At 41.9% G+C, this 27,399-nt stretch overlaps 1 protein-coding gene across 1 annotated transcript in view; it reads right to left on the bottom strand.

Annotated features, from left to right (window-relative positions):
- Positions 1–27,399, bottom strand: part of LOC142200556 (dynein axonemal heavy chain 5-like) — a 384,102-nt gene that overhangs the window by 108,321 nt on the left and 248,382 nt on the right. Inside the window, exons 56-59 of the mRNA XM_075270991.1 lie at positions 16,681–17,345; positions 13,494–13,774; positions 12,018–12,233; positions 8,007–8,174 (exon numbers count right to left, since the gene is read on the bottom strand). Coding sequence (XP_075127092.1) covers positions 8,007–8,174; positions 12,018–12,233; positions 13,494–13,774; positions 16,681–17,345 — 1,330 coding nt within the window. The remainder of the gene's footprint in view (positions 1–8,006; positions 8,175–12,017; positions 12,234–13,493; positions 13,775–16,680; positions 17,346–27,399) is intronic.

Here is a 27,399-nt window from a genome sequence, read left to right on the forward strand (position 1 = left end):
CACAAGGGTTCAAGCGCACCCTCGGCTCTGATGTAGCAGAGCCGAGGCTGCACAAGGGTTCAAGCGCACCCTCGGCTCTGATGTAGGAGAGCCGAGGGTGCACTTGAACCCTTGTGCAGCCTCGGCTCTGCTACATCAGAGCCGAGGGTGCGCTTGAACCCTTGTGCACACTCTGCTTCATCAAGCTAATAGAATGCATTGGCCAGCGCTGATTGGCCAATGTATTCTATTAGCCTGATGAAGTAGAGCTGAATGTGTGTGCTAAGCACACACATTCAGCTCTACTTCATCGGGCTAATAGAATGCATTGGCCAGCGCTGATTGGCCAGAGTACGGAACTCGACCAATCAGCGCTGGCTCTGCTGGAGGAGGCGGAGTCTAAGATCGCTCCACACCAGTCTCCATTCAGGTCCGACCTTAGACTCCGCCTCCTCCAGCAGAGCCAGCGCTGATTGGCCGAATTCCGTACTCTGGCCAATCAGCACTGGCTAATGCATTGTATTGGCGTGATGAAGCAGTGCTGAATGTGTGTGCTTAGCACACACATTCAGCTCTACTTCATCGGGCTAATAGAATGCATTGGCCAATCAGCGCTGGCCAATGCATTCTATTAGCGTGAACTGAGTTTGCACAGGGGTTCTAGTGCACCCTCGGCTCTGCTACATCAGATTGCTACATCTGATGTAGCAGTGCCGAGTGTGCATCAGATGTGTAGTTGAGCAAAACTGACTCAGCACTGCTAAGTCTCTGCATTCGCATAGGAATGCATTGGCCAGCCTTCGGCCAATCAGCGCTGGCTCTGCCGGAGGAGGCGGAGTCTAAGGTCGGACCTGAATGGAGACTGGTGTGGAGCGATCTTAGACTCCGCCTCCTCCAGCAGAGCCAGCGCTGATTGGTCGAGTTCCGTACTCTGGCCAATCAGCGCTGGCCAATGCATTCTATTAGCCCGATGAAGTAGAGCTGAATGTGTGTGCTTAGCACACACATTCAGCTCTACTTCATCAGGCTAATAGAATACATTGGCCAATCAGCGCTGGCCAATGCATTCTATTAGCTTGATGAAGCAGAGTGTGCACAAGGGTTCAAGCGCACCCTCGGCTCTGATGTAGCAGAGCTGAGGGTGCACAAGGGTTCAAGTGCACCCTCGGCTCTCCTACATCAGAGCCGAGGGTGCGCTTGAACCCTTGTGCAGCCTCGGCTCTGCTACATCAGAGCCGAGGGTGCGCTTGAACCCTTGTGCACACTCTGCTTCATCAAGCTAATAGAATGCATTGGCCAGCACTGATTGGCCAGAGTACGGAATTCGGCCAATCAGCGCTGGCCAATGCATCCCTATGGGAAAAAGTTTATCTCACAAAAATCACAATTACACACCCGATAGAGCCCCAAAAAGTTATTTTTAATAACATTCCCCCCTAAATAAAGGTTATCCCTAGCTATCCCTGCCTGTACAGCTATCCCTGTCTCATAGTCACAAAGTTCACATTCTCATATGACCCGGATTTGAAATCCACTATTCGTCTAAAATGGAGGTCACCTGATTTCGGCAGCCAATGACTTTTTCCAATTTTTTTCAATGCCCCCAGTGTCGTAGTTCCTGTCCCACCTCCCCTGCGCTGTTATTGGTGCAAAAAAGGCGCCAGGGAAGGTGGGAGGGGAATCGAATTTTGGCGCACTTTACCACGTGGTGTTCGATTCGATTCGAACATGGCGAACACCCGGATATCCGATCGAACATGTGTTCGATAGAACACTGTTCGCTCATCTCTACTAGTGGATAATGCTTCCAGCTGCTTTTCCACCAGCCAGTCAGCCACTACCTGCAGTCGTGTTCATACCCAAGAGTCTGCCCCTCCTTCCTCCCAACATGCCCAATCTTCCCAGCAGAGTCATCCCACCCTTGCCCCCTCCCAAGATCTCTTTTCGGGTCCTTTTACTGTCTCTCCCTCTGTTGAACCACTTCCCAAATCCAAGGAGCTACCAGACGACTTTGTGTGTCCTGATGCCAAATACTGGAGCATCCGCCATTTCCGACCAATTTTGTGGTTGTGGACCCGCAACGGGCGTTTCTTTGCCTCAGTGATGATGACGAGACACGGTTGCCATCAGGGCAAGCTGTGGTTATGTGCGGTTTGCAGTAAGAGGAGAATGAGCAATTGGAAGAGGAGTTGGTGGACAACGAGGCCACCGACCCGACATGGACAGGGGTGATGTCTAGCGGGGAAAACAGTGTAGATGTGGAGCTAAGCAGGAAAAAAGGTGGCTAGAGGAAGAGGCATGTCCAGAGGCAGCAAGGCCAAAGATTTTCAGTGTACTAGCCACTCGCGCAAAACTCGCCCAAGTTGGCAGACTTATGTGAGATCTTGCGTGTCTTTGAGGAGTCCACCAAGTGGGTCAGCTGTGACGATGCATTAGTGACAGTAACAATCCCGCTCCTGTGTGTGATAGAAGAATCCCTCATCGCCATCAGGGATAATTCATTGTACGCTGAGGAGTCGGGCATAGGAGCAGAACCATCCCAGCAGGATAGTCAGTGCACACTCCTGTCTGCTTCACAGCGTATATTGATGGAGGAAGAGGAGGAGGAGGATGACGAAGTGGCAAATGATCTCATTGTCACACTGGAGTCTAGTGGCACCCCGTGGCCAAACTACCGCCACTGAGGGGCCTAGTGTAAAAAGGAGGGACAAGTATAGGTGCATGTTGCGGGAGTACCTGGCCAACCACAGCCCTGTCCTCTCCGATCTCTCTGCGACCTACACTTAGTGGGTCTACAAGTTGGATTTGTGGCAGCTGGTGGCATCATCACATATAAGCACAGCTGGCTGTCAGCTGACAGTGCTGACCGGCTGACTTTCATCAAAATGAACAGCCAATGAATAGACCCATCATTTACATGTCCACCAGTGTTAAGCACCTCGACATGAAGTTTCATGTGTGTGTGCTCACCCTCTACAATTCCTCCTCCTCCTCATACTCCTCCACCATAAGCGTTGCACAATTCTGCTCCTACTAGGCTCAATTCACCCCGATTCCCCCCAATTCTGCTGGTTAGAAGGTCATTAGAAGTCAGGCCAAGTAACACACTGGCACACATGGCTGACGTCATGTTGGGTTCAAGAGACAAAGGCATAGTTCACATCATGGAGAGCAAACAAAACTGGATTTTTGCAATCCTCGACCCCCGGTATAAGTAAAAAATCTTGTCCTTTGTTCTGGTAGAGGAGAAAAAAAAAAAAAAAATCGCAAAAATGATATGTAGATATGGAGGCAAGCTAAGCAGGAAAAAAGGTGGCTAGAGGTAGAGGCATGTCCAGAGGCACAGGACAGCTGCTTCACAGAAGCAAGGCCTGAGGCAGCAAGGCCCAAGATGTTCCCTCTTCTAGCCACCCAAGAGAAACTCGCCCATCGAGGCCACGTTCCTCGATAGTGTGGAGATTTTTCAATGTATATGCAGAGGACAAATTTAGTGTGGTTTGCACACTTTGCAAGTCTAAACTGAGTAGGGGCTCTGAAAAGAGCGACTTTACCACCTCTGGCATGCACCGTCATTTGGAAGGCAAGCCTTGGGCTCAGTGGGAGAGAGCATATGCAGGACAATCGTCGGCCAGCGTTGCTAACACTGACTCTTCCACAGTTTCCAGTGTTGGAGATACAGATCTGACATTTTGTGGAGTTCACCCTCATCTGCCCCTTTTCCTGCCTCTGCTCCTCTCGCCTGCATCAACATGCGCCTCTTCCCAGCAACTCCCCATCCCCCAGGTGTTTCATCACCGGCAGAAGTACAGCGCAACCCCCCCACATGCCCAAATCTTCAATGGCCTCATATCAAAACTGCTGGCTCTGGAGATGTTGCCGTTCCTGCTAGTGGAGGAACCTGTTGGCCTTCCGTGACCTGTTGGCAGCTGCGTCACCTCGCTATGATGCCCCTAGCCATCACTACTTCTGTTGGTGCGCCGTCGGGCCCTGACTTCCGCGCTTTGCTGTAACGTCTACTTGACCACCGACGCATGGACAAGCGCCTGCAGTCAGGGAAACTGCTTCTCTGTAATGACAGGCCGGGTGAATGTAGTTAAGGATGGGCCTGGGGTGAAAACTGGGGTGGCCTATCTCCTCTCCTAGCCCAAAATTCCTGGAAGGGTCTCTCGACCACACCTGCGAACTGTAAGTGCTTCAGCACTGGGGTGTGGAGACGTCAGTAGGTCGTGCTGAAGCTCATCAACTTGGCCTACAGAAAAAAACACTTCCCCCAAGGTTAGGGATGCCATCCTCAATGCGTCGGCAATGTGGTTTTCCCCGCTGCACCTGGGCCCAGGCATGTTGGCATATGTAATAATGGCTGGAACCTGGTAGCAGATCTGGAGATTGCCAGACTCAAACACGGTCCACACACGGCTCACGTTTTCAACTTGTTGGTGCAAAGGTTCTCTGAAACCTACACCATTGTGAATGATATACTGGTCAAAGTGCGGCTATTTTCGTAAGTGAAAAATAGCCTCTGCTAGGCTAAAAACATTCACAGCACACTCCTGTCATCTTCACACCATTGGCTGGTGGTGGAAGACGAGGGGGATAAAGTGTCATTTCATGTCAGTGTCCCACACTAGGCTTGAGGGGAAGTTCAGTGCATCCCATTGCTTCAGCACGGATGGTGTGAAGGGGAGTGGAAAATGGAGGAAATGGAGAGTGACCCTTACAGTTGGGGACAGCAAAGTCATGCCAAGTAACACACTAGCACACATGGCTGACTTCATGTTGGGTTGCTTTTCAAGAGACAAAGGCATAGTTCACATCATGGAGAGCAAACAATACTGGATTGAACAAAAAATTGGATTGAGTTTATATAGCGTGACTGAATTGCTGTGTATTACATTTAGCTTTTGGGGGGTAGACCCTTAAAAATTGGATTGAGCTTATATAGCCTGACTGAATTGCTGTGTATCCCAGGTAGGTTTTGGGGTTACACACTGTGAAAAACAGGATTGAGCGTATGTAGCCGAACTGAATTGCTGTGTCTCCCACTTAGCTTTGGGGGGTACAGCATTAAAAACAGCTTTGACCATATATGGCCTGACTGAATGGCTGTGTATACCACTTAGCTTTGGGGGGTACAGCATGGGAAAGCTGGATTTCGCGTATATAGACCGACTGAATTGCTGTGTATACCACTTAGCTTTGGGGGGTACAGCATTAATAACAGGTTTGAACATACATGGCCTGACTGAATGGCTGTGTCACCCACTTAGCTTTGGGGGGTACAGCTGAGGAACGCTGGATATTGTGTATATGGACTGACTGAATGGTTGTGTCTCCCACTTAGCTTTGGGGGGTACAGCATTAAAAACAGGTTTGACAACACATGGCCTGACTGAATGGCTGTGTCTCCCACTTAGCTTTGGGGGGGTACAGCATTAAAAACAGGTTTGACCACATATGGACTGACTGAATGGCTGCGTCTCCCACTTAGTTTTGGGGGGGTACAGCATTCAAAACAGGTTTGAGCATACATGGACTGACTGAATTGCTGTGTATCCCACTTAGCTTTGGGAAGGGGGGGACAGCTGAGGAAAGCTGGATATTGCATATATGGGCTGACTGAATAGCTGTGTCTCCCACTTAGCTTTGGGGGGTACAGCATTAAAAACAGGTTTGACCACACATGGCCTGACTGAATGGCTGTGTCTCCCACTGAGCTTTGGGGGGTACAGCATTAAAAACAGGTTTGACTACACATGGACTGACTGAATGGCTATGTCTCCCACTTAGCTTTGGGGGGTACAGCTGAGGAAAGCTGGATATTGCGTATATGGACTGACTGAATGGCTGTGTCTCCCACTTAGCTTTGGGGGGTACAGCATTAAAAACAGGTTTGAGCATACATGGACTGACTGAATTGCTGTGTATCCCACTTAGCTTTGGGGGGTACAGCATTAAAAACAGGTTTGACCACACATGGCCTTACTGAATGTCTGTTTCTCCTACTGAGCTTTTGGGGTACAGCATTAAAAACAGGTTTGACTACACATGGCCTGACTGAATGGCTGTGTCTCCCACTTAGCTTTGGGGGGTACAGCTGAGGAAAGCTGGATATTGCGTATATGGACTGACTGAATGGCTGTGTATACCACTTAGCTTTAGGGGTACAGCATTAAAAACAGGTTTGACCACACATGGCCTGAATGAATGGCTGTGTCTCCCACTTAGCTTTGTGGGTAGATCCTTAAAAATTGGATTGCGCTTATATAGCCTGATTGAATTGCTGTGTATCCCAGGTAGGTTTTGGGGTTACACACCTTGAAAAACTGGATTAAGTGTATATAGCCTGCCTGAATTGCTGTGTATCCCAGGTTGGTTTTGGGGTTACGCACCGTGAAAAACTGGATTGAGTGTATATAGCCTGACTGAATTGCTGTGTATCCCAGGTAGGTTTTGGGGGTAAACATGGCGAATATCTGGATTGAGCGTACATAGCCTGACTGAATTTCTGTGTATCCCACTTAGGTTTTGGGGTACACACCGTGGATATCTCCCTTCAGTATAGCTCTGAAAAGAGCTGTTGTTTTTCTTCCATTTTTCCCTGCCTAGCTGAAGCTAATTCCTATCTAGCCCTCAGCAGCACATCTGTCCCTATGTCTCAAAGCCGGAAAATGAAACGAAGATGGCGCTGACTATTCTTATAAATTGGAGGTCACATCTTTTCAGCAGCCAATGGGTTTTCTCGATTTTTTTTCAATGCCCCCGTTGTTGTAGTTCCTGTCCCACGTCCCCTTCACAGTTATTGGTGCAAAAAAACGTGCCAGGGAAGGTGGGAGGAGATACGAATTTTTACTGCGTTTGCCGCGTGGTATTTGATTGGAATCGAATACCTCGAACGGCCTGATATTCGATCGAATACCTATTTGATCGAACGGCGTTCGCTCATCTCTAATAATTAACCTTTCACAATCTGTATACTTCGTAGTCACTGAATATGCCCATACATTCCTTACTGCCCAAGCAATAACCTGCTGTCTTGCAGTTATTAAAACATTATAAGAAGCTGCAGGAGGTTCATCCTGAAAAATAACGTAGAACTAAAAAAAACCTTCACTTTGGTTACAGAATCTTAATGTCTACACTTGTTGTGAAAATCTTCAACCTACTTCCACCAACAGTAGATTATTATCCCACAACTGTGAACATACAGAATTGATTCTCTATAGGTGATCATATGTGTAGTCCTATAAATTACAACAATACGTACAGTAGATGTTACAGCAAAGTAAACCTAAAATCAGCTACTCAGAACTCAAAACTATAGAAAGTTCTTTATCCTGTAGTTTGCAGTCTAAACTCCATCAAGGGCCAATTATTCTTAGTGTGCACAGCAGAACTCCAACTAATCAGGAGAATATGCCGAAGAACTAGCAGGGGGGAGATGGAGCGGCATAAATATATAATGAAATGGAACATAACACAATGCTACAAATCAGCCCAAAAAAAGTAATACAGCAATAAAATGCAGAATACTAATTAGCTAGACAAATGATATTTATAGTGCCAGTGAGGACATACTTTCAAGTTTGCTGGGGATTATACTGTATATTTTTTTGGTGTAACCTCTTTGTTATTGTCTGTGCTTCTTTGTAACACAATCAGTATCTGAGGTATGAAGGACCCACCAGGGAATCTATTTGCTAGGGATTATTTCACAGCATAAATGAAAGTATATTGTTTGTAATGCAAGCCATTTGTATTCGGAGTCTGCTGTTTTATAAAACCTGCGGATGTTTGAGGAATATTATTAGAACATGAGCAGAAAATAAAGCCATTTTGCTCTTAACATCAAACATACCAGGAACCTGCTGACCGGTGAAATCACTTGGCAATCTTGTTGGCTATTCCAAACGTGAAAAAAAACTTCCATAGTATTGGATATATTTTTAAAACTTAATAAATGTAATGTATGACCTTCAAATAACATTGAGAAAGCTTGTTTCTACATATTTAAGAACGATACACTGTACCTTCAGGGGAAGAACCTCTTTGTTAATTCCAAAGAAGTATGCCATGGCTTGTGTCCATGAACAGAGCCCTGCCACATTTCCACACACTTTTTTGGCAGACTCAAGATTATAGTCTTCCATATCCAGGTATGGCTCTAAAAGTTCTACAATTTCTTCTGTGATTGTGTCCTGCAACAGCACATATAAGATAAAACAATTAACAGCACAATTTTTAACAATTCATTACTTTATCAACACAATTAGAAAAAATAAATAGATTTTACCAAGCAATTTTTGTTAGGATTTTAGATTTCATTCTCATTATGTCTTGTAAGGGTATATTCATACACAGTATTTATTTATTTATTTTTTTGTAGAAACTTCTGTGACTGAAAATGTGTTCTATATGTTCTAAGCAGCTTGTCCATGGATTTCTGGAAACACCATGCAGTATGGAACACACCAATGTCTCCAACAAAACAGTAACATGCGAGTTTACCCTAGGTAAATTTAGTTTTAGGCCACTTAGTGACATGGTTACAGGGATGGCATTAGGGGACAGCCAATTGTGCAACTGCCCTGGGCCCAAACACCCATAGGGGCCCTCCACCAGTTATATGCTTTCTACTACGGGGAATAAAGATTGGGAGAAGAGGACACCATTGGAAGCTGCAGGGTCTGTTAACCCCTTCACAACATCCTCCGTAATAGTACAGTGCATACTGGGTCTTTAAAGATGGCGAATGCACAGCTGCTGAGTGGTTGCCATAGCTGCCTGGTCTCCGCTGTAATGTACAGCAGAGATCTGTAATATCTGCAAGCACAGTCCACTCTGATCTCGAACATAGGAGGGCAGGATTATCCCCCCCCCCTAAAAAAAAAAATAAAATAAAAAATTCATCCGTACGGCCGCTCCTTACAAATTACCGGCCCCATTTTGTTCAGGATCGCAGTTGCTGACCTGTTCCCTTTGCAGCTGGGAGCCATCTGAAGGCTTCCAGACCTGCAATAGGGATATTACTATTGCGGCTGATCTATGATCATTAGTAACATACCAAAAGTCATATAGACTACAATATAGCTGTATTGCAGTCTATGGGACTTGCAAACAAAGTATTGCAGATTCAAGCTCCCTAGGGGGCTAATAAAAAAAAAAGGCAAAAAAACACGAAAAGTTCAAATCCTTTCCCTAGAATACATGCAGAAATAATATATTACTGTATATTGGACACACTAGGTAGTCCTGTGTCCAAAAATGTCCAGTCTACAAAAAAATAGGGATTAAAATAAAAAAAATGTGGTATCCCTGGAATCGTACAGAAACACTGAATACAGATGACATGCAATTTTCACTGTAGAGTGAATTACATAAAAATGAAGTCACACAAATGCACTTTTTCTTCTAACCCCATTCTGATTTTTTTCCAGTATGCCAGTACTTTGAACAGAATAATAAATGGTAGCATCATGAAGAAAAAGTTGTCATGCAAGCATTAAGCATTAACTTTGTGTGTAGGTATATAGTATATAAATGCATATGTGTGAGTATACATTGTATGATATATGTGTGAGTATACATAGCAAATGACTGTCTATATTTTCTTATGTACTTATGTACAATTATGTATACTACAATTGTGTATAGTAGTGTGATACACAGATGACAGGTATTAGGCCCAAAAGTGAAACACAGCTAAAAAAAAACACTGTGAAACAGAAAGCAGCAAAAACACATTGTATACTTTTCTCACAATGCTTTTGATGTCATTTTCTTTGCACTTTTTTCCGCTATTAAATATATGTGGAAATGCTTGCGATTTGGCAGCTTAAAATAACATACCATTCTTCCAAAAATTGCATACATTTCTGAACATGCATCTTCTCCACATCTTTTTTGTTCATACGATTTGTGTGGATGAGATTAAACAATTAAATTGGTAGGCTTGGGATGTTGTTTCTATTGACCCAAGTCGCCCAAATTCTTTCAAACAGTGGACAAGGATCAGAGATGGTGGCATTATTTTTTCTGTGTGGTATACACTCAAAGGGGTTGTCCATGTATATGGACATATTAAGACACAGTAAGCCATGTTAAAGTATTACACTTATGATATCTGTGTAACTATGTAGTTTATTTGTATTTAAACTGCAAAGAACACATAACTATACAAGCACTTCACTCATTATGTGATATAACACAGATAAGACAATTGTAGACATTGTACATAACAAATAGATTAGCAGTTGACCTTCAATGGATGATAAATGATTTCCTCTCTGCAGGACTACAAACACATTTTTGTTCCTAATTGCATGTTGGTATGAAATTCAATATTCCCAATAATCTGATTACCTAATCAATCCTCCTGAAAAGCAGCCCCAGGCATTGATCTAATCCATACACTAACACAAGTAAATTTCAGGGTTATCTCTAAAGATACAATGCTGGGAAACAATAAGCGCCGCTCTGTCCACAACTATTGTTAGGTACTAATAGAATAAAAATGAACACTGATAAGTTAGGCTATTGGTATAAACTGATGGCTAGCTTTCTACTTTATACCTTCCATGTATTTCTGTAAAAAGGGTACCATTTAGTTTAAACCACAAAATCAAATCTATTAATAGGCGGATTCTATTGAAAAATCAGTGCTAAATTCCATCCTGATTTTGCCTCCCATTGTATTCAATGGCAGGTAGAGACTGAAAAAATTGGTGTTATGCTCAATCTTGATGCAGAGCTCATGGCATGAGCCGCTCATTCGCTTGAAACTAATCAGTGTGGGAGAGCCGCTGGGTGCTGGAGGGGTGGAAATGGAAGAGGAATTTGAGGTGGAAGTCCACTTAAAATTCCACTTCAATCTCTGCCATGTGAAGATATTGTTTCAGTACTAGACTAGAAGTGAGAAAAAATTTCCATACTATAATATAATAAATAACAGTTTAGCTGTACAGTATCTAATCACATAGGAATTTGCAATTTCTGAATACTGAGCAGTAAATTAAAGGGCTGCTGCAGGGAATAATCATTGTTGTTCTGGGGGACCTGCTTATATATAAATAATAAAGCTTATCCAGTTCAAGGAGATCCCTGGTAAGCTTTATTTTTTCACTGCATTTGCCTTTTACTGCAAAACGACTTGTTCACTGACTCTTACAGAATAGAAATGCACATGACCGTATGCAAGGTTGGTGTGCTAGCCGAGTTTTTTATGACTAGCACACTGACCTTAATTTGCACGATGTGCATTTTCATGGTCTGGTGTATGTGGTCACGAGCTGGGAGCAAATGTCAGGAAAGGTCCTATTCATTTCCGTTTGCAGACCATGCTCACTAGCCTCAATGAATGGGGCTGTGGAGGCGCATGAATGTCATCCATGTGCCGTTCAAAGACGATCCATAAACTTGCACACTCTTTTGGCTTAGGCCTCAATCACATGATCATGTACTATTTCATTGTGCTGTTCTGTTTTTTACCTGAATAGCACACTGACCCATTCTTTTCAACAGGCGCAATGTACACCACCATGTTTTCTATGAGTCAGTGTGTGGGCCGCAAGTCCATGCCACAAAATTCAGAGTACGTCCTATTCTGCTCAGTGTTTGCGGCACAGACTAGCCCATAGAAGCCATGGGGCTTCTTTTGCGGATCCACAAATACAGATGATATACTGATTCAATACTGACTATTTTTGAGGACTTATGGCACTGATGCTAAGGACACACTGATAACCCACTAACCACAACACTAGTAACCCCCTAACCACAACACTGCCAACCCACTAACCACGACACTGACAACCCACTAAACACGACACTGATAACCCACTAACCACAATACTGATAACCCACCACCCACAACACTGATAACCCACCACCCACAACACTGATAACCCACTAGCATGGTATCTTTTTACATTTCTTTTTACAGATCTTTTTACATTTGTTAAACAAACTAAAGAGAATATTTTATTTTCATTTTTAAATCAACGAGAATAAAGCATTAAGTAAGTAAAAGTTGATTCACAAACCTTTCTAAATTCTAGTAATGAGTTCAGAAATCCAGAATTATTCATTAGTTTCAGGGCCTCTCCCCAGGAAGGTTTTACACACGGTCGCTCCGGGTCAGCTGATACTGGATCAATCTTTCTTTGGAACAGCAGCAAGACACAGTCCATGATTCTCATAATTAAATGTGGGGGTCTTCCTAATTTACGAACAGTGGAGATGTCAGCAGGCTTGATGGTCTGAAAGACATGGTTTCCCATTTAACTGTTCATGACATTGGTAAAGCTACTTACATTCCTACATTCTGTTGTTTCATCACATGCACAGAGTTGCAGTCAGTTTGTGTTTTAGTTCCTGCATAAAAAATAACTTTGCAAAATAGAGCTACTATGCAAAACTGTGTGTTCATGGATACTGAAAACAGTCATTAGAATAACACTACTACAACATCAAACTACTTACAAAGTTTGTTTGTACAGTATTCTGTAACCAAAGGGACACATAGGCCAACATCAGGACGTACAAAAAACTGTACCATATTTTTAATAAAAATTATTTTCAGAGTTAATTTTACTCTAGGTTCACACCTGTGCTGGGGTTCCTGTTCTTCGGGAAAGAAAAAACAGAAACTCAATCTGCTTAAAAAGTCTACTGGGCTTCCACCCCAAAAATGTGCAGAGAAAAGTCCTGTTTGCAGGACTTTTTTATCCACATTTTTCAAGCAGATTCGGGCACAGAATCCCCAAATTAAATCCAAGTACTGGTGTGAATCTGAAGTTATATCAGCTACTGCACAACATTGCACTGTTAGGACAATGTGGCGACATGCAAATATTTACTCCATTTAGTTTAACTACATTTCACCACAAGGTATTATTGTATTAAACTGAATATTGTTTTGCAATGTGCAACTTTTTAATTTTTAATTTAAACCTTGCTATTTTTCTGCAAACTGATTGGGTGGATGAAGCCTTAGCAGTTCAGTGGAATGAATTCCCACAGCTAACCAAGTTTATAACAACTTACCATTCACATGCACTTCATTTATATCAGTTCTTATGATCCATTGTAGGACCAGAAGAATGAATTAAACAATAAAATGGATCTGTCTAAAGATGGATTGACAATAGTTATAATTGGATTTGTATTTGTCAGGTATCCATTATTTGCTCATTCAATACACTGGATGACAAAATTGGGCTTTCCATCTGCGACTTCAGACACTCTGTCAGACAATGAAAGAATATTGTTCAAATCTACAGCAGATTCAAATCACGGTTTGATTTGCTGGTGCACAAACACATTGTCCATGCCTAAGGATATGGGACAAACCTGACCTGACCTGCTAAACAGTGGAAGCCACCAAGCTCTTTCCCTTAGATGATCCCTATGGATTACTCTACTTGAGACCACTCAGAGCTATTGCAAGGTTTTTGCATCTTGGCATACTTATGATGTTAGCCATATACAATGATTGATGGAAAATAAAAGTCATTTACCTGCAAGGCTGCTTCAGCTTCTTCCAAGGCAGGCCTGGCCACTTCCAGCTTCTCTTCAGCTGATGCTTTGGCGACTTCAATTTCATCAACAATAGCCTGTGCTTTGTCCTTCACCTTCTGCACCTGCATCTTTACTTTTTCAGCTGCTTGTGCTTTCAGAGTCACTTCTTGCAGAACCTCATCTGCTTTTTTAGATGCAACAGCCAGATCTTTTTCCTTAACTGCAAGTTCTTTTGACAACTGATTGACAGATACTTCAGCTTCCATCAATTTTGCAAGACCTGAGAAGAAGAATAAAGAAGGTTAAAAAATACAAACATAGATAGATAGATAGATAGATAGATAGATAGATAGATAGATAGATAGATAGATAGATACAGTCCTATGAAAAAGTTTGGGCACCCCTATTAATCTTAATCATTTTTAGTTCTAAATATTTTGGTATTTGCAACAGCCATTTCAGTTTGATATATCTAATAACTGATGGACACAGTAATATTTCAGGATTGAAATGAGGTTTATTGTACTAACAGAAAATGTGCAATATGTATTAAACCAAAATTTGACCGGTGCAAAAGTATGGGCACCTCAACAGAAAAGTGACATTAATATTTAGTAGATCCTCCTTTTGCAAAGATAACAGCCTCTAGTCGCTTCCTGTAGCTTTTAATCAGTTCCTGGATCCTGGATAAAGGTATTTTGGACAAACAATTCAAGTTCAGTTAAGTTAGATGGTCGCCGAGCATGGACAGCCCGCTTCAAATCATCCCACAGATGTTCAATGATATTTAGGTCTGGGGACTGGGATGGCCATTCCAGAACATTGTAATTGTTCCTCGGCATGAATGCCTGAGTTGATTTGGAGCAGTGTTTTGGATCATTGTCTTGCTGAAATATCCATCCCCGGCGTAACTTCAACTTCGTCACTGATTCTTGAACATTATTCTCAAGAATCTGCTGATACTGAGTGGAATCCATGCGACCCTCAACTTTAACAAGATTCCCGGTGCCGGCATTGGCCACACAGCCCCAAAGCATGATGGAACCTCCACCAAATTTTACAGTGGGTAGCAAGTGTTTTTCTTGGAATGCTGTTTCTTTTTGGACGCCATGCATAACGCCTTTTTTTTTATAACCAAACAACTCAATCTTTGTTTCCAAAATGAAGTTGGCTTCTCCAAATGTGCTTTTGCATACCTCAGGCAACTCTATTTGTGGCGTACGTGCAAAAACGGCTTCTTTCTCATCACTCTCCCATACAGCTTCTCCTTGTGCAAAGTGCGCTGTATTGTTGACTGATGCACAGTGACACCATCTGCAGCAAGATGATGCTGCAGCTCTTTGGAGGTGGTCTGTGGATTGTCCTTGACTGTTCTCACCATTCTTCTTCTCTGCCTTTCTGATATTTTTCTTGGCCTGCCACTTCTGGGCTTAACAAGAACTGTCCCTGTGGTCTTCCATTTCCTTACTATGTTCCTCACAGTGGAAACTGACAGGTTAAATCTCTGAGACAACTTTTTGTATCCTTCCCCTGAACAACTATGTTGAACAATCTTTGTTTTCAGATCATTTGAGAGCGGGCTGTCCATGTTCAGCGACCATCAAACTTAACTGAACTTGAATTGTTTTGTAGAAAGAAATGGTCCAAAATACCTTCATCCAGGATCCAGGAACTGATTAAAAGCTACAGGAAGCAACTAGAGGCTGTTATCTTTGCAAAAGGAGGATGTACTAAATATTAATGTCACTTTTCTGTTGAGGTGCCCATATTTTTGCACCGGTCAAATTTTGGTTTAATGCATATTGCGCATTTTCTGTTAGTACAATAAACCTCATTTCAATCCTGAAATATTACTGTGTCCATCAGTTATTAGATATATCAAACTGAAATGGCTGTTGCAAACACCAAAATATTTAGAACTAAAAATGATTAAGATTAATAGGGGTGCCCAAACTTTTTCATAGGACTGTAGATGTGCATTTGGTGTCGGCCTTCAGAGTATACTTGAGGTTCTTTGGATTGAGCCTCAGGTGTTGGTCGTTACCATTGTCCTATTGGACGCTTCTGGGGCTTGTATAAAGGAGCAGGGCTGGCTTCACTAGTTGCTGGTTTTCGTTGTAACCAACAAGAATTTGTGGCTCAGGGAGGAGGAGTGTTTGTGGAAACTATAGCTGACTTGGAAGTGGTGTGAGTGTTGCCTTGTGTGTGAGTCTGGTTTTCCCCTCCACAGTTCTACTCTACCCTGTCCTTCAGTTCTGTTTGCCTGTCACTATCTTGGTGTTTGTGAGGAAGTTTTGGTTCCCATTTGTTTTGCCCCAGTCCTGTGTTAACCCTTTCCTCACCTCTCCACTGTCCCTCTCCTCATTCTCTTGTTGTGTATTGTGTTGTGCTACGTGTCTGTTGTCCAGCACATCCCATTCTGTTTGTTTTGTCTGCAGCTGCACCTAGGTTTCTGTAGGGGTGACCACCTTAGTATCCCCAGTCCCTAACTCTCTTGTAGCTCTCACCCTGTCGGCTAGGCCTTCGTGTTAGAGAGCCAGAAGTTGTCGGCTAGCTTGGGAACAGCTGACCACCACCCACAGGCAGGGCCTAGCTAGCCGCCGTAGTGTCAGGGAAAGTCTCCTTCCCCTGTTCCCTTAGCGGTGCAGTCTGCAGTCCAGTTTCTGGGTCTGGACATAGACACAAACGTAACAGGATATGCACAATAACAACGCTATATATGCTGCTTCCTTTGGCGCCAAAAGCATATTGTGCTCTCTACATAGGAATCTGGTGCACCACATATCCGGTGTGACTGTTCATACATACACCTTCAGACAATGAAGCCTGTCAGTCTTTAGGCCATCTATAGGCTCATGTCAGAAATTAATTCTGTAAATTAGAATAAAGCTCGGTCTACGTTATAACAGATTAACAATTATTTTCTGAAAAACAATCATTCTTTTTTAATCTCTTCTTCAAAACGTGATAATACAGTCTAGTGAAGCTACATAGCTAGTCACCTATTTACAATGTATATGTTAAAAGAGGAAGCTGAAAGGTTCTACTCTAAACTGCAAAACAAATACACTTTTTGGGAACAGATTCTCAGATTGGGCTCTTTTCATACTTCATTATGTTGCAAAGTCTTGTCATTGTCATGTTCACAGTAAAGCTAAAAATAATTCTGACGTTTCTGGGAGTTACCTGTTTTCATGCGGTTTGACAAGTTTCCAACATATTCAAATTTCTCTCCATATATTGCTTTGTATCCCCCGATGAATGACAAATAAGATTTGGGGGTGACATATGTCTGACGCCTGTATCTTTCAAAATATTCCACACATTTTTCAGCTACAATGTCTTGAAATGTGCCCATTGTGTTGACCACACTGCTCTTCACCTCATCTGTGCATTCTATTTTATAAGAAGCCAAAAAGTGGTGGGCCACAGCCACCAAAGCATCCCGTGGCCAACGCTGGAACCAGTCCATGGTACATCCAGAAATCAGGCCAGGAAACTTTAAAGCTCTTGTTCTGAACTTTTCTCCAACAGGGGAGAAGCACAGTACTACATGTAAATTGCTGCGGACACGGGATAAGAAGTAATCATAAAGGTTTTCAGCAGTTGGTGCTCGCCTTGGATATTCTTTCTTCATAACAGGGATTAAATCTTGGGTGATTTCGTCAATCTCATCTCTTGCAAACAAGTTGGACACTTCTCCTGAAGCCAGTACATTGTTCATATACTCCAAAAATGATTCGTCCTTAATTTCATTGTCAGTAAATATGAAGGTAATTCCTTTCCCCTTTTGGCCTGCTGTGCGGTATAACAGCTTCAGATCATCAAGAAGATTATTTGTACCATATGTTCTGCAATAAACAGACATATAAATGTGATTTAATAGAGTCATACAAAATCTTAACACATATTCTACAAAAGTGTAGAAAATTCCATTACCCCTTAACCCCACAGAGAAAGTTGTGCTTTCCTGGTATTAAATATATTTTTCAATATTTCTGATATAGAGCTGATCAAGATATTTTTTTTTATTATGTAGTAAAATTTAGATCCTTTTGTAATATGCCAGTAGACTGGGGGCATTTTGTGTGATTATATCTACTGATACCATAAACTGTGTGCGTGTATATATACAGATATGTGACTTTCTGCTCATTATATGACATATTCTTAAGTTTAAGCAATTTCCCTTTCTAAATGTTGTATCTGTAGGGCTTCAGTCACACCTTCGTTGGGTGACCATTCTGGGACTCCGTCCCCAATTCCGCTTGAAATAAGTGGACACAAAAGTCCTACAAGCAAGATATTCCTCTCCGGTGGACCCCATTATTGTCTATGGGGTCTTCAGGTAACCACTTTTCAAAGGACAGAAACTCCAATGCTAGTGTGAACCTAACATAAGTTATATTTCTTATTAAACTGGTAGGTGGTGACCCACAGTAAGTACAGGAGAATCTAATGGTCTCTCACACTCCAAGACAGCCCCAGGTTCATGCAGGATATAAATAAAGAAGTACTTTGGGTGTTTCTATTCAGATCTAGCATTGTCTTATTGTTTCTTCTTTTATCTTCTGCATTTCCTGCTCACTCCTCCCATATCCTTAGACTTCTATAGAGAGAAGTCACCTGATTTTGCAGTTCATCTCCAGACAGATAGAGCAGTAATTTTCAGAGTGATAGACCGTTTAGCAGAGGGAAGGTGAGTTGGGAAACAGCCTGATATGAGCAGAGAGTTACATTTCTATAGTTCCCCCCTGTACAATTCATTTATGCAAAGTTTACTGAAGTAACAGTGCCTGTCTAACTTTATTAACAGAAATAAATATATCTGGCATTATATATGCATACATTTACGAAAACAAAGGTAAAACATGAAATTTAAGAAATAAACTTTATGTAGTACTACATTGTGAAAATTTTTCTCTTTTAAACTTTTTCTTGAAATCTCTGGACATACATTAATAGTTTATTATACCCATATACACCAATACAAGGTGATAAATGCTTACCGTATCTTAGTATATGATGTTTCAAATGCTAAATTAGTTTCAAAAGTGTTTGCTAGCAATATCCCATAGCTTGACACCATTGAATTCTTAGATTTCCTGAATGAATTGGAAATGAACACCCAATTCATTTACTTTACTGTGTAATTCATAGGAAATATTGATCCTAGAAACAGAATTTGAGCCTTAAGCGCCCTGTTAGGAGGATGTACAATTGTCTGTCCGCCTTCTGAATGTGAATGATTGGAGCTGCAGTGTTCAGGTTTGGAGCACTGGCCATTGTGCAGGCTGAGATTTAAGCTCTCTCTATCCCTGGCACAGCATGACTGGAACATTTAGAAAGATGAACTGCAGTGGGATGTGGGAACAGAACTGAATCAATACTGCACTTTTGTACATTGTGATGCAGAGATACAAGGCACAGCAATCCAATGAATTTCATATAATTATACTGGTCTGTATTCATTCCACAAATGAATCAATCAGCAAAACATAGCAATATAGAAACTGCACAATATTGTCCCAATTAATTCTCATGCTTAACTGTTCTTTTACACCATCAACCATAGATATCTAACACACCACAGGTGAAATATATATGTGTTTATACCACATCAAGACATCAGGTTAAAACTATGACTGCTTGGCAAGGATACTAGAAATACACAAAAATAATAAAAAACAACACTCAACAGTGACCATCTACCAAGCAGCAACCTGAATACATTCAGCAGCTCAGTTTTAAGATCAGTGTGTCCCTCTACCGACATAAGGAGCAGACCAGGTAAATCCAGCCAATACACAGACAGAGTTTCACAGTTAAAACTCAGTCATGTGAATGCACCCCTACCCATTGCAAATGAATAAAGCAGTACTTTACCTAATATATTTGCAATTCCATTTTGTATTTTTAACTATGGAAGAAACTGTATTCCCTTTGGAGTTAGGTCGTACAGGAAAAATAATCTCAAAAACCTTTGAAGGCGGCCTTCCATTTACATGTACAAATGAGGATTAAAAATAAAAATTAAAAGCATTTTCAATTTTTCTTTCTTTTTTATTGGGGGTGGGGGACTAATTACTTTAATGGACAAAAATCACAAAAGCAAGAGTAAGTTCTTGGGCTCATCACTGTTGCAGTCTGTGTAAACTGGTTTAAAGGGATTCTACCATTAAACTACCTTTTTTTCTAATGAACACGTCGGAATAGCCTTAAGAAAGGCTATTCGTCTCCTACCTTTAGACGTGGTCTCCGCCGTGCCGTTCCGTAGAAATACTGGTTTTAACCAGTATGCAAATGAGCTCTCCGCAGCAATGAGGGCGGGCCCCAGCGCTGAAACACCGATGAGCGCGTCCCCATTGCTGCCCAGAGCTCTTTCCTGCGCCGCCTCCTTCTTCTGCAGCAACTCCACCTCGTCTGGCTTCTCTTGCTCTTGTAGTTCGATACAGGAGCATAGAGAGGCCACCCCAAAATGGCCGCCGGCCAGCTCCTGTATTGAACTGCAAGAGCGGCTACCCAAAAATGGCCGCCGGCAGGCTCCTGTATTGAACTGCAAGAGCGGCTACCCAAAAATGGCCGCCAGCAGGCTCCTGTATTGAACTGCAAGAGCGGCTACCCAAAAATTACCGCCGGCCGGCGGCCATTTTTGGGTAGCCGCTCTTGCAGCTCAATACAGGAGCTGGCTGGCGGCCATTTTTGGGTGGCCTCTCTATGCTCCTGTATCGAACTACAAGAGCAAGAGAAGCCAGAAGAGGCGGAGTTGCTGCAGAAGAAGGAGGCGGCGCAGGAAAGAGCTCTCTGGCAGCAATGGGGATGCGCTCATCGGCCTTTCAGCGCTGGAGCCCGCCCTCATTGCTGCGGAGAGCTCATTTGCATACCGGTTAAAACCAGTATTTCTACGGAACGGCGCGGCAAAGACCACGTCTAAAGGTAGGAGACGAATAGCCTTTCTTAAGGCTATTCCAACGTGGTAATTAGAAAAAAAAGCAGTTTAATGGTAGAATTCCTTTAAGGTTATTATTCCTAGCCCGGTGTTTATATAATTGATTGATATAATTTACAAATACACACACAGACATATATACACACGATACATATTATATATAATGTATTCTTTGCCAAATTAACCCACCCTACAGTTAGACGAGCTGAGCAGGACTTGACATAAGTGCATTACCGTTCACCCTAAGTAGAGCAGGTTCAGAGACACCAAACGACTAACTCAAGCAATCTAAGTATTGCAGGTTCAAATCCCAGAAGGGAGCTAAAATAAAGATTAAAAAAAATAAAATAAAAACCTAGTTTAAATTTCTCCTTAGACCACCTATAAGTAAGTAAAAAAAAAAAAAAAAAAAATCAAATTAGACATCACTGAGCCCAAAAATGCTTGGACTACTAAAATATAATAACATTTATCTCATTCAGTGAACACCGTAATGGGGAAAAAAAATCAGAATGGCTGCATGACCATTTTTTTGCCACCATGCATCCTCCAAAAAAATGGAATAAGAAGTCAATAAAACTTTATAAATTCCCAAAATTGTTTCAGTAAAAACTGAATGTTGCCTGCAAAGTAAGACACCTTACACAGGTGAAATTTTTTTTAAAAGGTATTAAAACTTGAAAAAAATATATAAAATTTCGTATCATCATGGTTGAAACTCCCCAAGAAATAAAGTTGTCACATGGAAAAGGCATGTCATTTGTGAACATAAAAATAAAACCTGTAAGAAATTTGCACATTTGTGTGTGTGTGGGGGGGGGGGAGGTCCCCCCAATTCCACCCCATTTAGATTACATGGTGCCATTATTACGTTCAATTTGTCCTGCAAAAACTCAACATATGACACTGTGTACGGAAAAATTTAAAAAAAAAAAGTTATGGCATTTGAAAGATGGGAAGTGAAAAATTTTAACTCAAACGGAAAATTGCTATGTCCTGGAGGGGTTAAGAATGTCTAGGCATTATAGACGAGTGACTACAGCCAGAGTGCACAAGTGGTCTCACACAAGCTCAAATGACTAAAGGGGTCTCTTAGGAGGGTAGATATAGGGGTACAGAGGATGCAATTGCCACTAAGCCCTGGATCCTAAGGTGGCCAAAATGTCTCTCCCAAACATAAGAAGTTACCAGCATTATACATGATACATGGTAAGTGAAACCCCTTACAGATTTTGTATTGGACCTCAGGACCTTTAAGTTACATCTCAAGCTGTTTTAAAAGGAAACTTGCAGTACATGTGGCATATAATAATTTGAGGGCCCTGAAGACTAAAGCTACAGTTTGTCTGAGACTGGTGAATTAGAAGTCAACCTTCAAGCAATTTCATAAGCAATTTTCATAATTACTTTCATAACATATATAATTTCAAAAACAATCAAAACTATTCGGTATGACTAAAACATCTATGACTAATACAGTGGGGCAAAAAAGTATTTAGTCAGTCACCAATAGTGCAAGTTCCACCGCTTAAAAAGATGAGAGGCCTCTGTAATTTACATCATAGGTAGACCTCAACTATGAGAGACAAAATGAGAAAACAAATCCAGAAAATCACATAGTCTGATTTTGTAAGAATTTATTTGCAAATTATGGTGGAAAATAAGTATTTGGTCACCTACAAACAATCAAGATTTCTGGCTCTCACAGACCTGTAACTTCTTCTTTAAGAGTCTCCTCTTTCCTCCACTCATTACCTGTAGTGATGGCACCTGTTTAAACTTGTTATCAGTATAAAAAGACACCTGTGCACACCCTCAAACAGTCAGACTCCAAACTCCACTATGGTGAAGAGCAAAGAGCTGTCAAAGGACACGAGAACCAAAGTGTAGCCCTGTACCAGGCTGGGAAGACTGAATCTGCAATAGGCAACCAGCTTGGATTGAAGAAATCAACTGTGGGAGCAATAATTAGAAAATGGAAGACATATAAGACCACTGATAATCTACCTCGATCTGGGGCTCCACGCAAAATCTCACCCCGTGGGGTCAAAATGATCACAAGAACGGTGATCAAAAATCCCAGAACCACGCGGGGGGACCTAGTGAATGAACTGCAGAGAGCTGGGACCAATGTAACAAAGCCTACCATCAGTAACACACTACACCGCCAGGGACTCAGATCCTGCATTGCCAGACGTGTCCCACTGCTTAAGCCAGTACATGTCCGGGCCCGTCTGAAGTTTGCTAGAGAGCATTTGGATGATCCAGAAGAGTATTGGGAGAATGTCCTATGGTCCGATGAAACCAAACTGGAACTGTTTGGTAGAAACACAACTTTTCGTGTTTGGAGGAAAAAGAATACTGAGTTGCATCCATCAAACACCATACCTACTGTAAAGCATGGGGGTGGAAACATCATGCTTTGGGGCTGTTTCTCTGCAAAGGGGCCAGGACGACTGATCCGGGTACATGAAAGAATGAATGGGGCCATGTATCGTGAGATTTTGAGTGCAAACCTCCTTCCATCAGCAAGGGCATTGAAGATGAAACGTGGCTGGGTCTTTCAACATGACAATGATCCAAAGCACACCGCCAGGGCAACGAAGGAGTGGCTTTGTAAGAAGCATTTCAAGGTCCTGGAGTGGCCTAGCCAGTCTCCAGATCTCAACCCTATAGAAAACCTTTGGAGGGAGTTGAAAGTCCGTGTTGCCAAGCGACAGCCCCAAAACATCACTGCTCTAGAGGAGATCTGCATGGAGGAATGGGCCAACATACCAACAACAGTGTGTGCCAACCTTGTGAAGACTTACAGAAAACGTTTGACTTCTGTCATTGCCAACAAAGGATATATAACAAAGTATTGAGATGAAATTTTGTTACTGACCAAATACTTATTTTCCACCATAATTTGCAAATAAATTCTTACAAAATCAGACAATGTGATTTAGTCAGTCACTATTGACTACTGACTGACTAAATACTTTTTTGCCCCACTGTATCTATATTCTGTGCAACCTTATATAGCAAGTTATATACTGAGTCACATTATTTTAAGTCAAGAAAGTACTGGTGGAACCTAAGGGACTAACTGCTTAAAAATAGTGCATCACGCAACTAGGGATAAAACTCAAGTGCATTTCTCCACATTGAAGGAATATGATACAATTAAGATACAAAAAATATATCTCTACAAAACAAGAATATGTATTTTCCCAATAAATAATACAGAGGTCCCTCAACAAATGTATTTTAATGAATAACAAAATCAACACTGTCACACTGTATTGTATTGGGCCCTACACCTTTACAGGCAAATGTATTTAGTGCTAATAATAGGCAAAGAACATGCCAAAAGTGCTCAAAGTTTAGAAGTTATAAAATCCACTTTATATGCAGCCAGCAGGAAAAGTGATACATGCCACTGAGATTGGAAGTGACATAAATAAGGCAGTGGAGACAATGGAATGTAGAGCAACTTCCAATCTCATCCCACTATTTGCAAATCCTGCCAATAGTGTGATTCCCCTGCAAAGTGAAGTCCCCAGGAGCATTGATTCATTGTGAATAGTGTACTTATGGTGCTGCTGGATTCTGAAAGCTTTGCCATGATTTTTTTAACATTCCCCATGTATTGATCACCCCTGAAAAGTGAATGGGGATGGTACAGTATGTGTTCAAGGAGTACCCCCTGGCTAAATTATCCACAGAGGTATCCTGTGGAACGTGAACACGTGGTTGGAGTGGTATAGCTGATATAATAGTGATAATTTTTTACCTCCTAAATCCTCTTCTCTTAAGTAAGAATGTCTTACCTGATGCAGTAGACCATAGATGACAAATTTCCCTAGCTCTATACGAAGGAGAGAAGGCTAAGCCTTCTCCTCCTGAGTAAAATCTTTCTAACCTGCAAGAGTCAGATGGTAATTTTGACAATGCCCATCTGCAGTATCTAACATTGAAAATGCCTCAGGTTCAGCATTAGGCTCCTAGGGAATATCATTCAATGTTTTCCACATTTCATTGGCAAAAAATTATTTCCTCCTAGAGATAGGCGAATAAGCTGAGTTTGTATGAATTTTACAAAAATGTTAAACTCAGCCAAATCCAATTTTTTTTGTGGATTGCCACTCAAGATGAGCAAACCAATTTGTCATGAGCCAGGCTCAACCTAAATATTTCAGATTGGTTTTAAAACAAAACAGAACAAAGTCTGATTTATCTAAGACTGGCTAAAATGACTAACACCACGTGTATTGCACAGAAAAATACAGAAGAAACATATGTCTTGTGAGCCACTGTAATGCACCACCTTACATCAGCAGACTGCCTCTCAGTCAATAGTCAGTGGTGGGTGGACACCTTACAGTGCAGCTGTTATATATACACTATATAAGGTGCTGTAAGCATGATCACGAGGCACTGCAGTGATGGTGGATGTACAGATAGATCTGTGATTCATCTTACTGCATGATAACGAGCACTGAGTTCTGAAAAGCTTACATTTGCAAACAATAGTTAGGAATAGGAGGGGAATTTTGTCAGGTATAAACAATTACACACAAATTAATGATGGAAATGGAGGTGAGGGAGACTATCTGTACTGTTGTTGTGAGCCTGAGAGCAGGCTTTTTTTCTGCTCAGCCTATAAAGAGTGTGACACAGCCACTGTAGACATGTTGACAATGTGGCCCAAATAATTCTTGAAATGTTATAAATTGTCACTCCTTGCCACACCCATATAGGGTTATTTTTTGTTACTTTTTTTCTACACAATTTTTTACAATTTTTTTTAAATTGCAGGCACATAGATGTTGTGCCACCAATGTTGCTTGAAATTTTGTACATTTCTATTGTAAGAACACTATATCGATGTGACATTTAGTCCCATTCAAGGATAACCAGCAGGATAATCTAGATTATTTTCTAGCTCCCAAGTGCAGTTCTGATGGTCATTAAAATGCTTTCCATTTCAGAAGATGTTCTAGTTTTGTGATCTGACAGGCCAGGCACACTGACAATATTGATGTAGCAAGGGCTCCTATAAAAGGGTAACCAGCAGACACAAAGGGACAATTTTTGGAGGCTTTTTTATTAAGCCAATTCTTTAACACTTCACTTTCAAGTGGCAGGCATGCTGACAGTGTGCATAATATCTTCTTGTTCTGTCACTATGTTGGTATAATGATAAGAAAATAAAACAAACAACCCCATCATTGCTTCTTCCAATGGTTAGTGACAGATAGGTACACTACTGCTCTGGTTCTCACAGAAGTGAAGATTCCCTTTGCTACCCTAGATGGTCTCTTCCAGTATGCTGGGATGCCTTTTGGGTGACATGGTATACTGTCTACATTTTAAAGGGAAATGGATAGGGTTGTAAAGACTCAGAAAAATATATTCTGAGCTTATTTAGATGACATTGCAATTTTCAGCATTGACTGGTAGAGTCATTTGAGTAAAGTGCAGACTGCACTGGATTCTATCAGGTAAGCTGGTTTCACTGCTAACCCTAAGAAAGTTACCACTGGGGTAGGGAGGGTCCGATATCTGGGTTACAACGTTGGTAGAGGTATGATAAAGTCTGATAAAGTCTCAGGTAAGTAAAGTAGAAGCCACTTACTTTACCTTTCTAAAAAACAAATAAGGGTGTGATTGGAAATTGTAGGTTACTACCTACAGTCATGGCCAAAAGTTTTGAGAATGATACAAATATTAATTTTTACAAAGTCTACTGCTTCAGTTTTTCTAATGGCAATTTGCATATACTACAGAATGTTATAAAGAGTGATCAACTTAACAGCAATTACTTGCAAAGTCAATATTTGCCTAGAAAATGAACTTTATCCCCCAAAACACATTTCAACATCATTGCAGCCCTGCCTTAAAAGGACCAGCTAACATCGTTTCAGTGATTGCTCCATTAACACAGGTGTGGATGTTGATGAGGACAGGGCTTGAGATCAATCTGTCATGATTAAGTAAGAATGACACCACTGTACACTTTAAAAGGAGGCTGGTGCTTGGCATCATTGTTTCTCTTCTGTTAACCATGGTTATCTGTAAAGAAACATGTGCAGTCATCATTGCACTGCACAAAAATGGCCTAACAGGGAAGAGTATCGCAGCTAGAAAGATTGCACCTCAGTCAACAATCTATCGCATCATCAAGAACTTCAAGGAGAGAGGTTCCATTGTTGGCAAAAAGGCTCCAGGGTGCCCAAGAAAGACCAGCAAGCGCCAGGACCATCTCTTAAAAGTGTTTCAGCTGCGGGATCGGGCTACCAGCAGTGCAGAGCTTGCTCAGGAATGGCAGCAGGCAGGTGAGAGTGCATCTGCACGCACTGTGAGGCAGAGACTCTTGGAGCCTAAGAAGCCACTTCTCTCCAGAAAAAACATCAGGGACAGACTGATATTCTGCAAAAGGTACAGGGAGTGGATTGCTGAGGACTGGGGTAAAGTCATTTTCTCTGATGAATCCCCTTTTTGATTGTTTGGGACATCTGGAAAACCGCTTATTCGGATAAGACGAGGTGAGCGCTACCACCAGTCTTGTCTCATGCCAACTGTAAAGCATCCTGAAACCATTCATGTGTGGGGTTGCTTCTCAGCCAAGGGAATCGGCTCTCTCACAGTCTTGCCTAAAAACACAGCCATGAATAAAGAATGGTACCAGAATGTCCTCCAAGATCAACTTCTCCCAACCGTCCAAGAGCAGTTTGGCGATCAACAATGCCTTTTCCAGCATGATGGAGCACCTTGCCATAAATCAAAGGTGATAACTAAATGGCTCAGGGAACAAAACATAGAGATTTTGGGTCCATGGCCTGGAAACTCCCCAGATCTTAATCCCATTGAGAACTTGTGGTCAATCATCAAGAGACGGGTGGACAAACAAAAACCTACAAATTCTGACAAAATGAAGGCATTGATTGTGCAAGAATGGACTGCTATCAGTC

The sequence above is a fragment of the Leptodactylus fuscus genome, chromosome 4 (genome assembly GCF_031893055.1).
Source record: "Leptodactylus fuscus isolate aLepFus1 chromosome 4, aLepFus1.hap2, whole genome shotgun sequence".
Lineage (NCBI taxonomy): Eukaryota > Metazoa > Chordata > Amphibia > Anura > Leptodactylidae > Leptodactylus > Leptodactylus fuscus.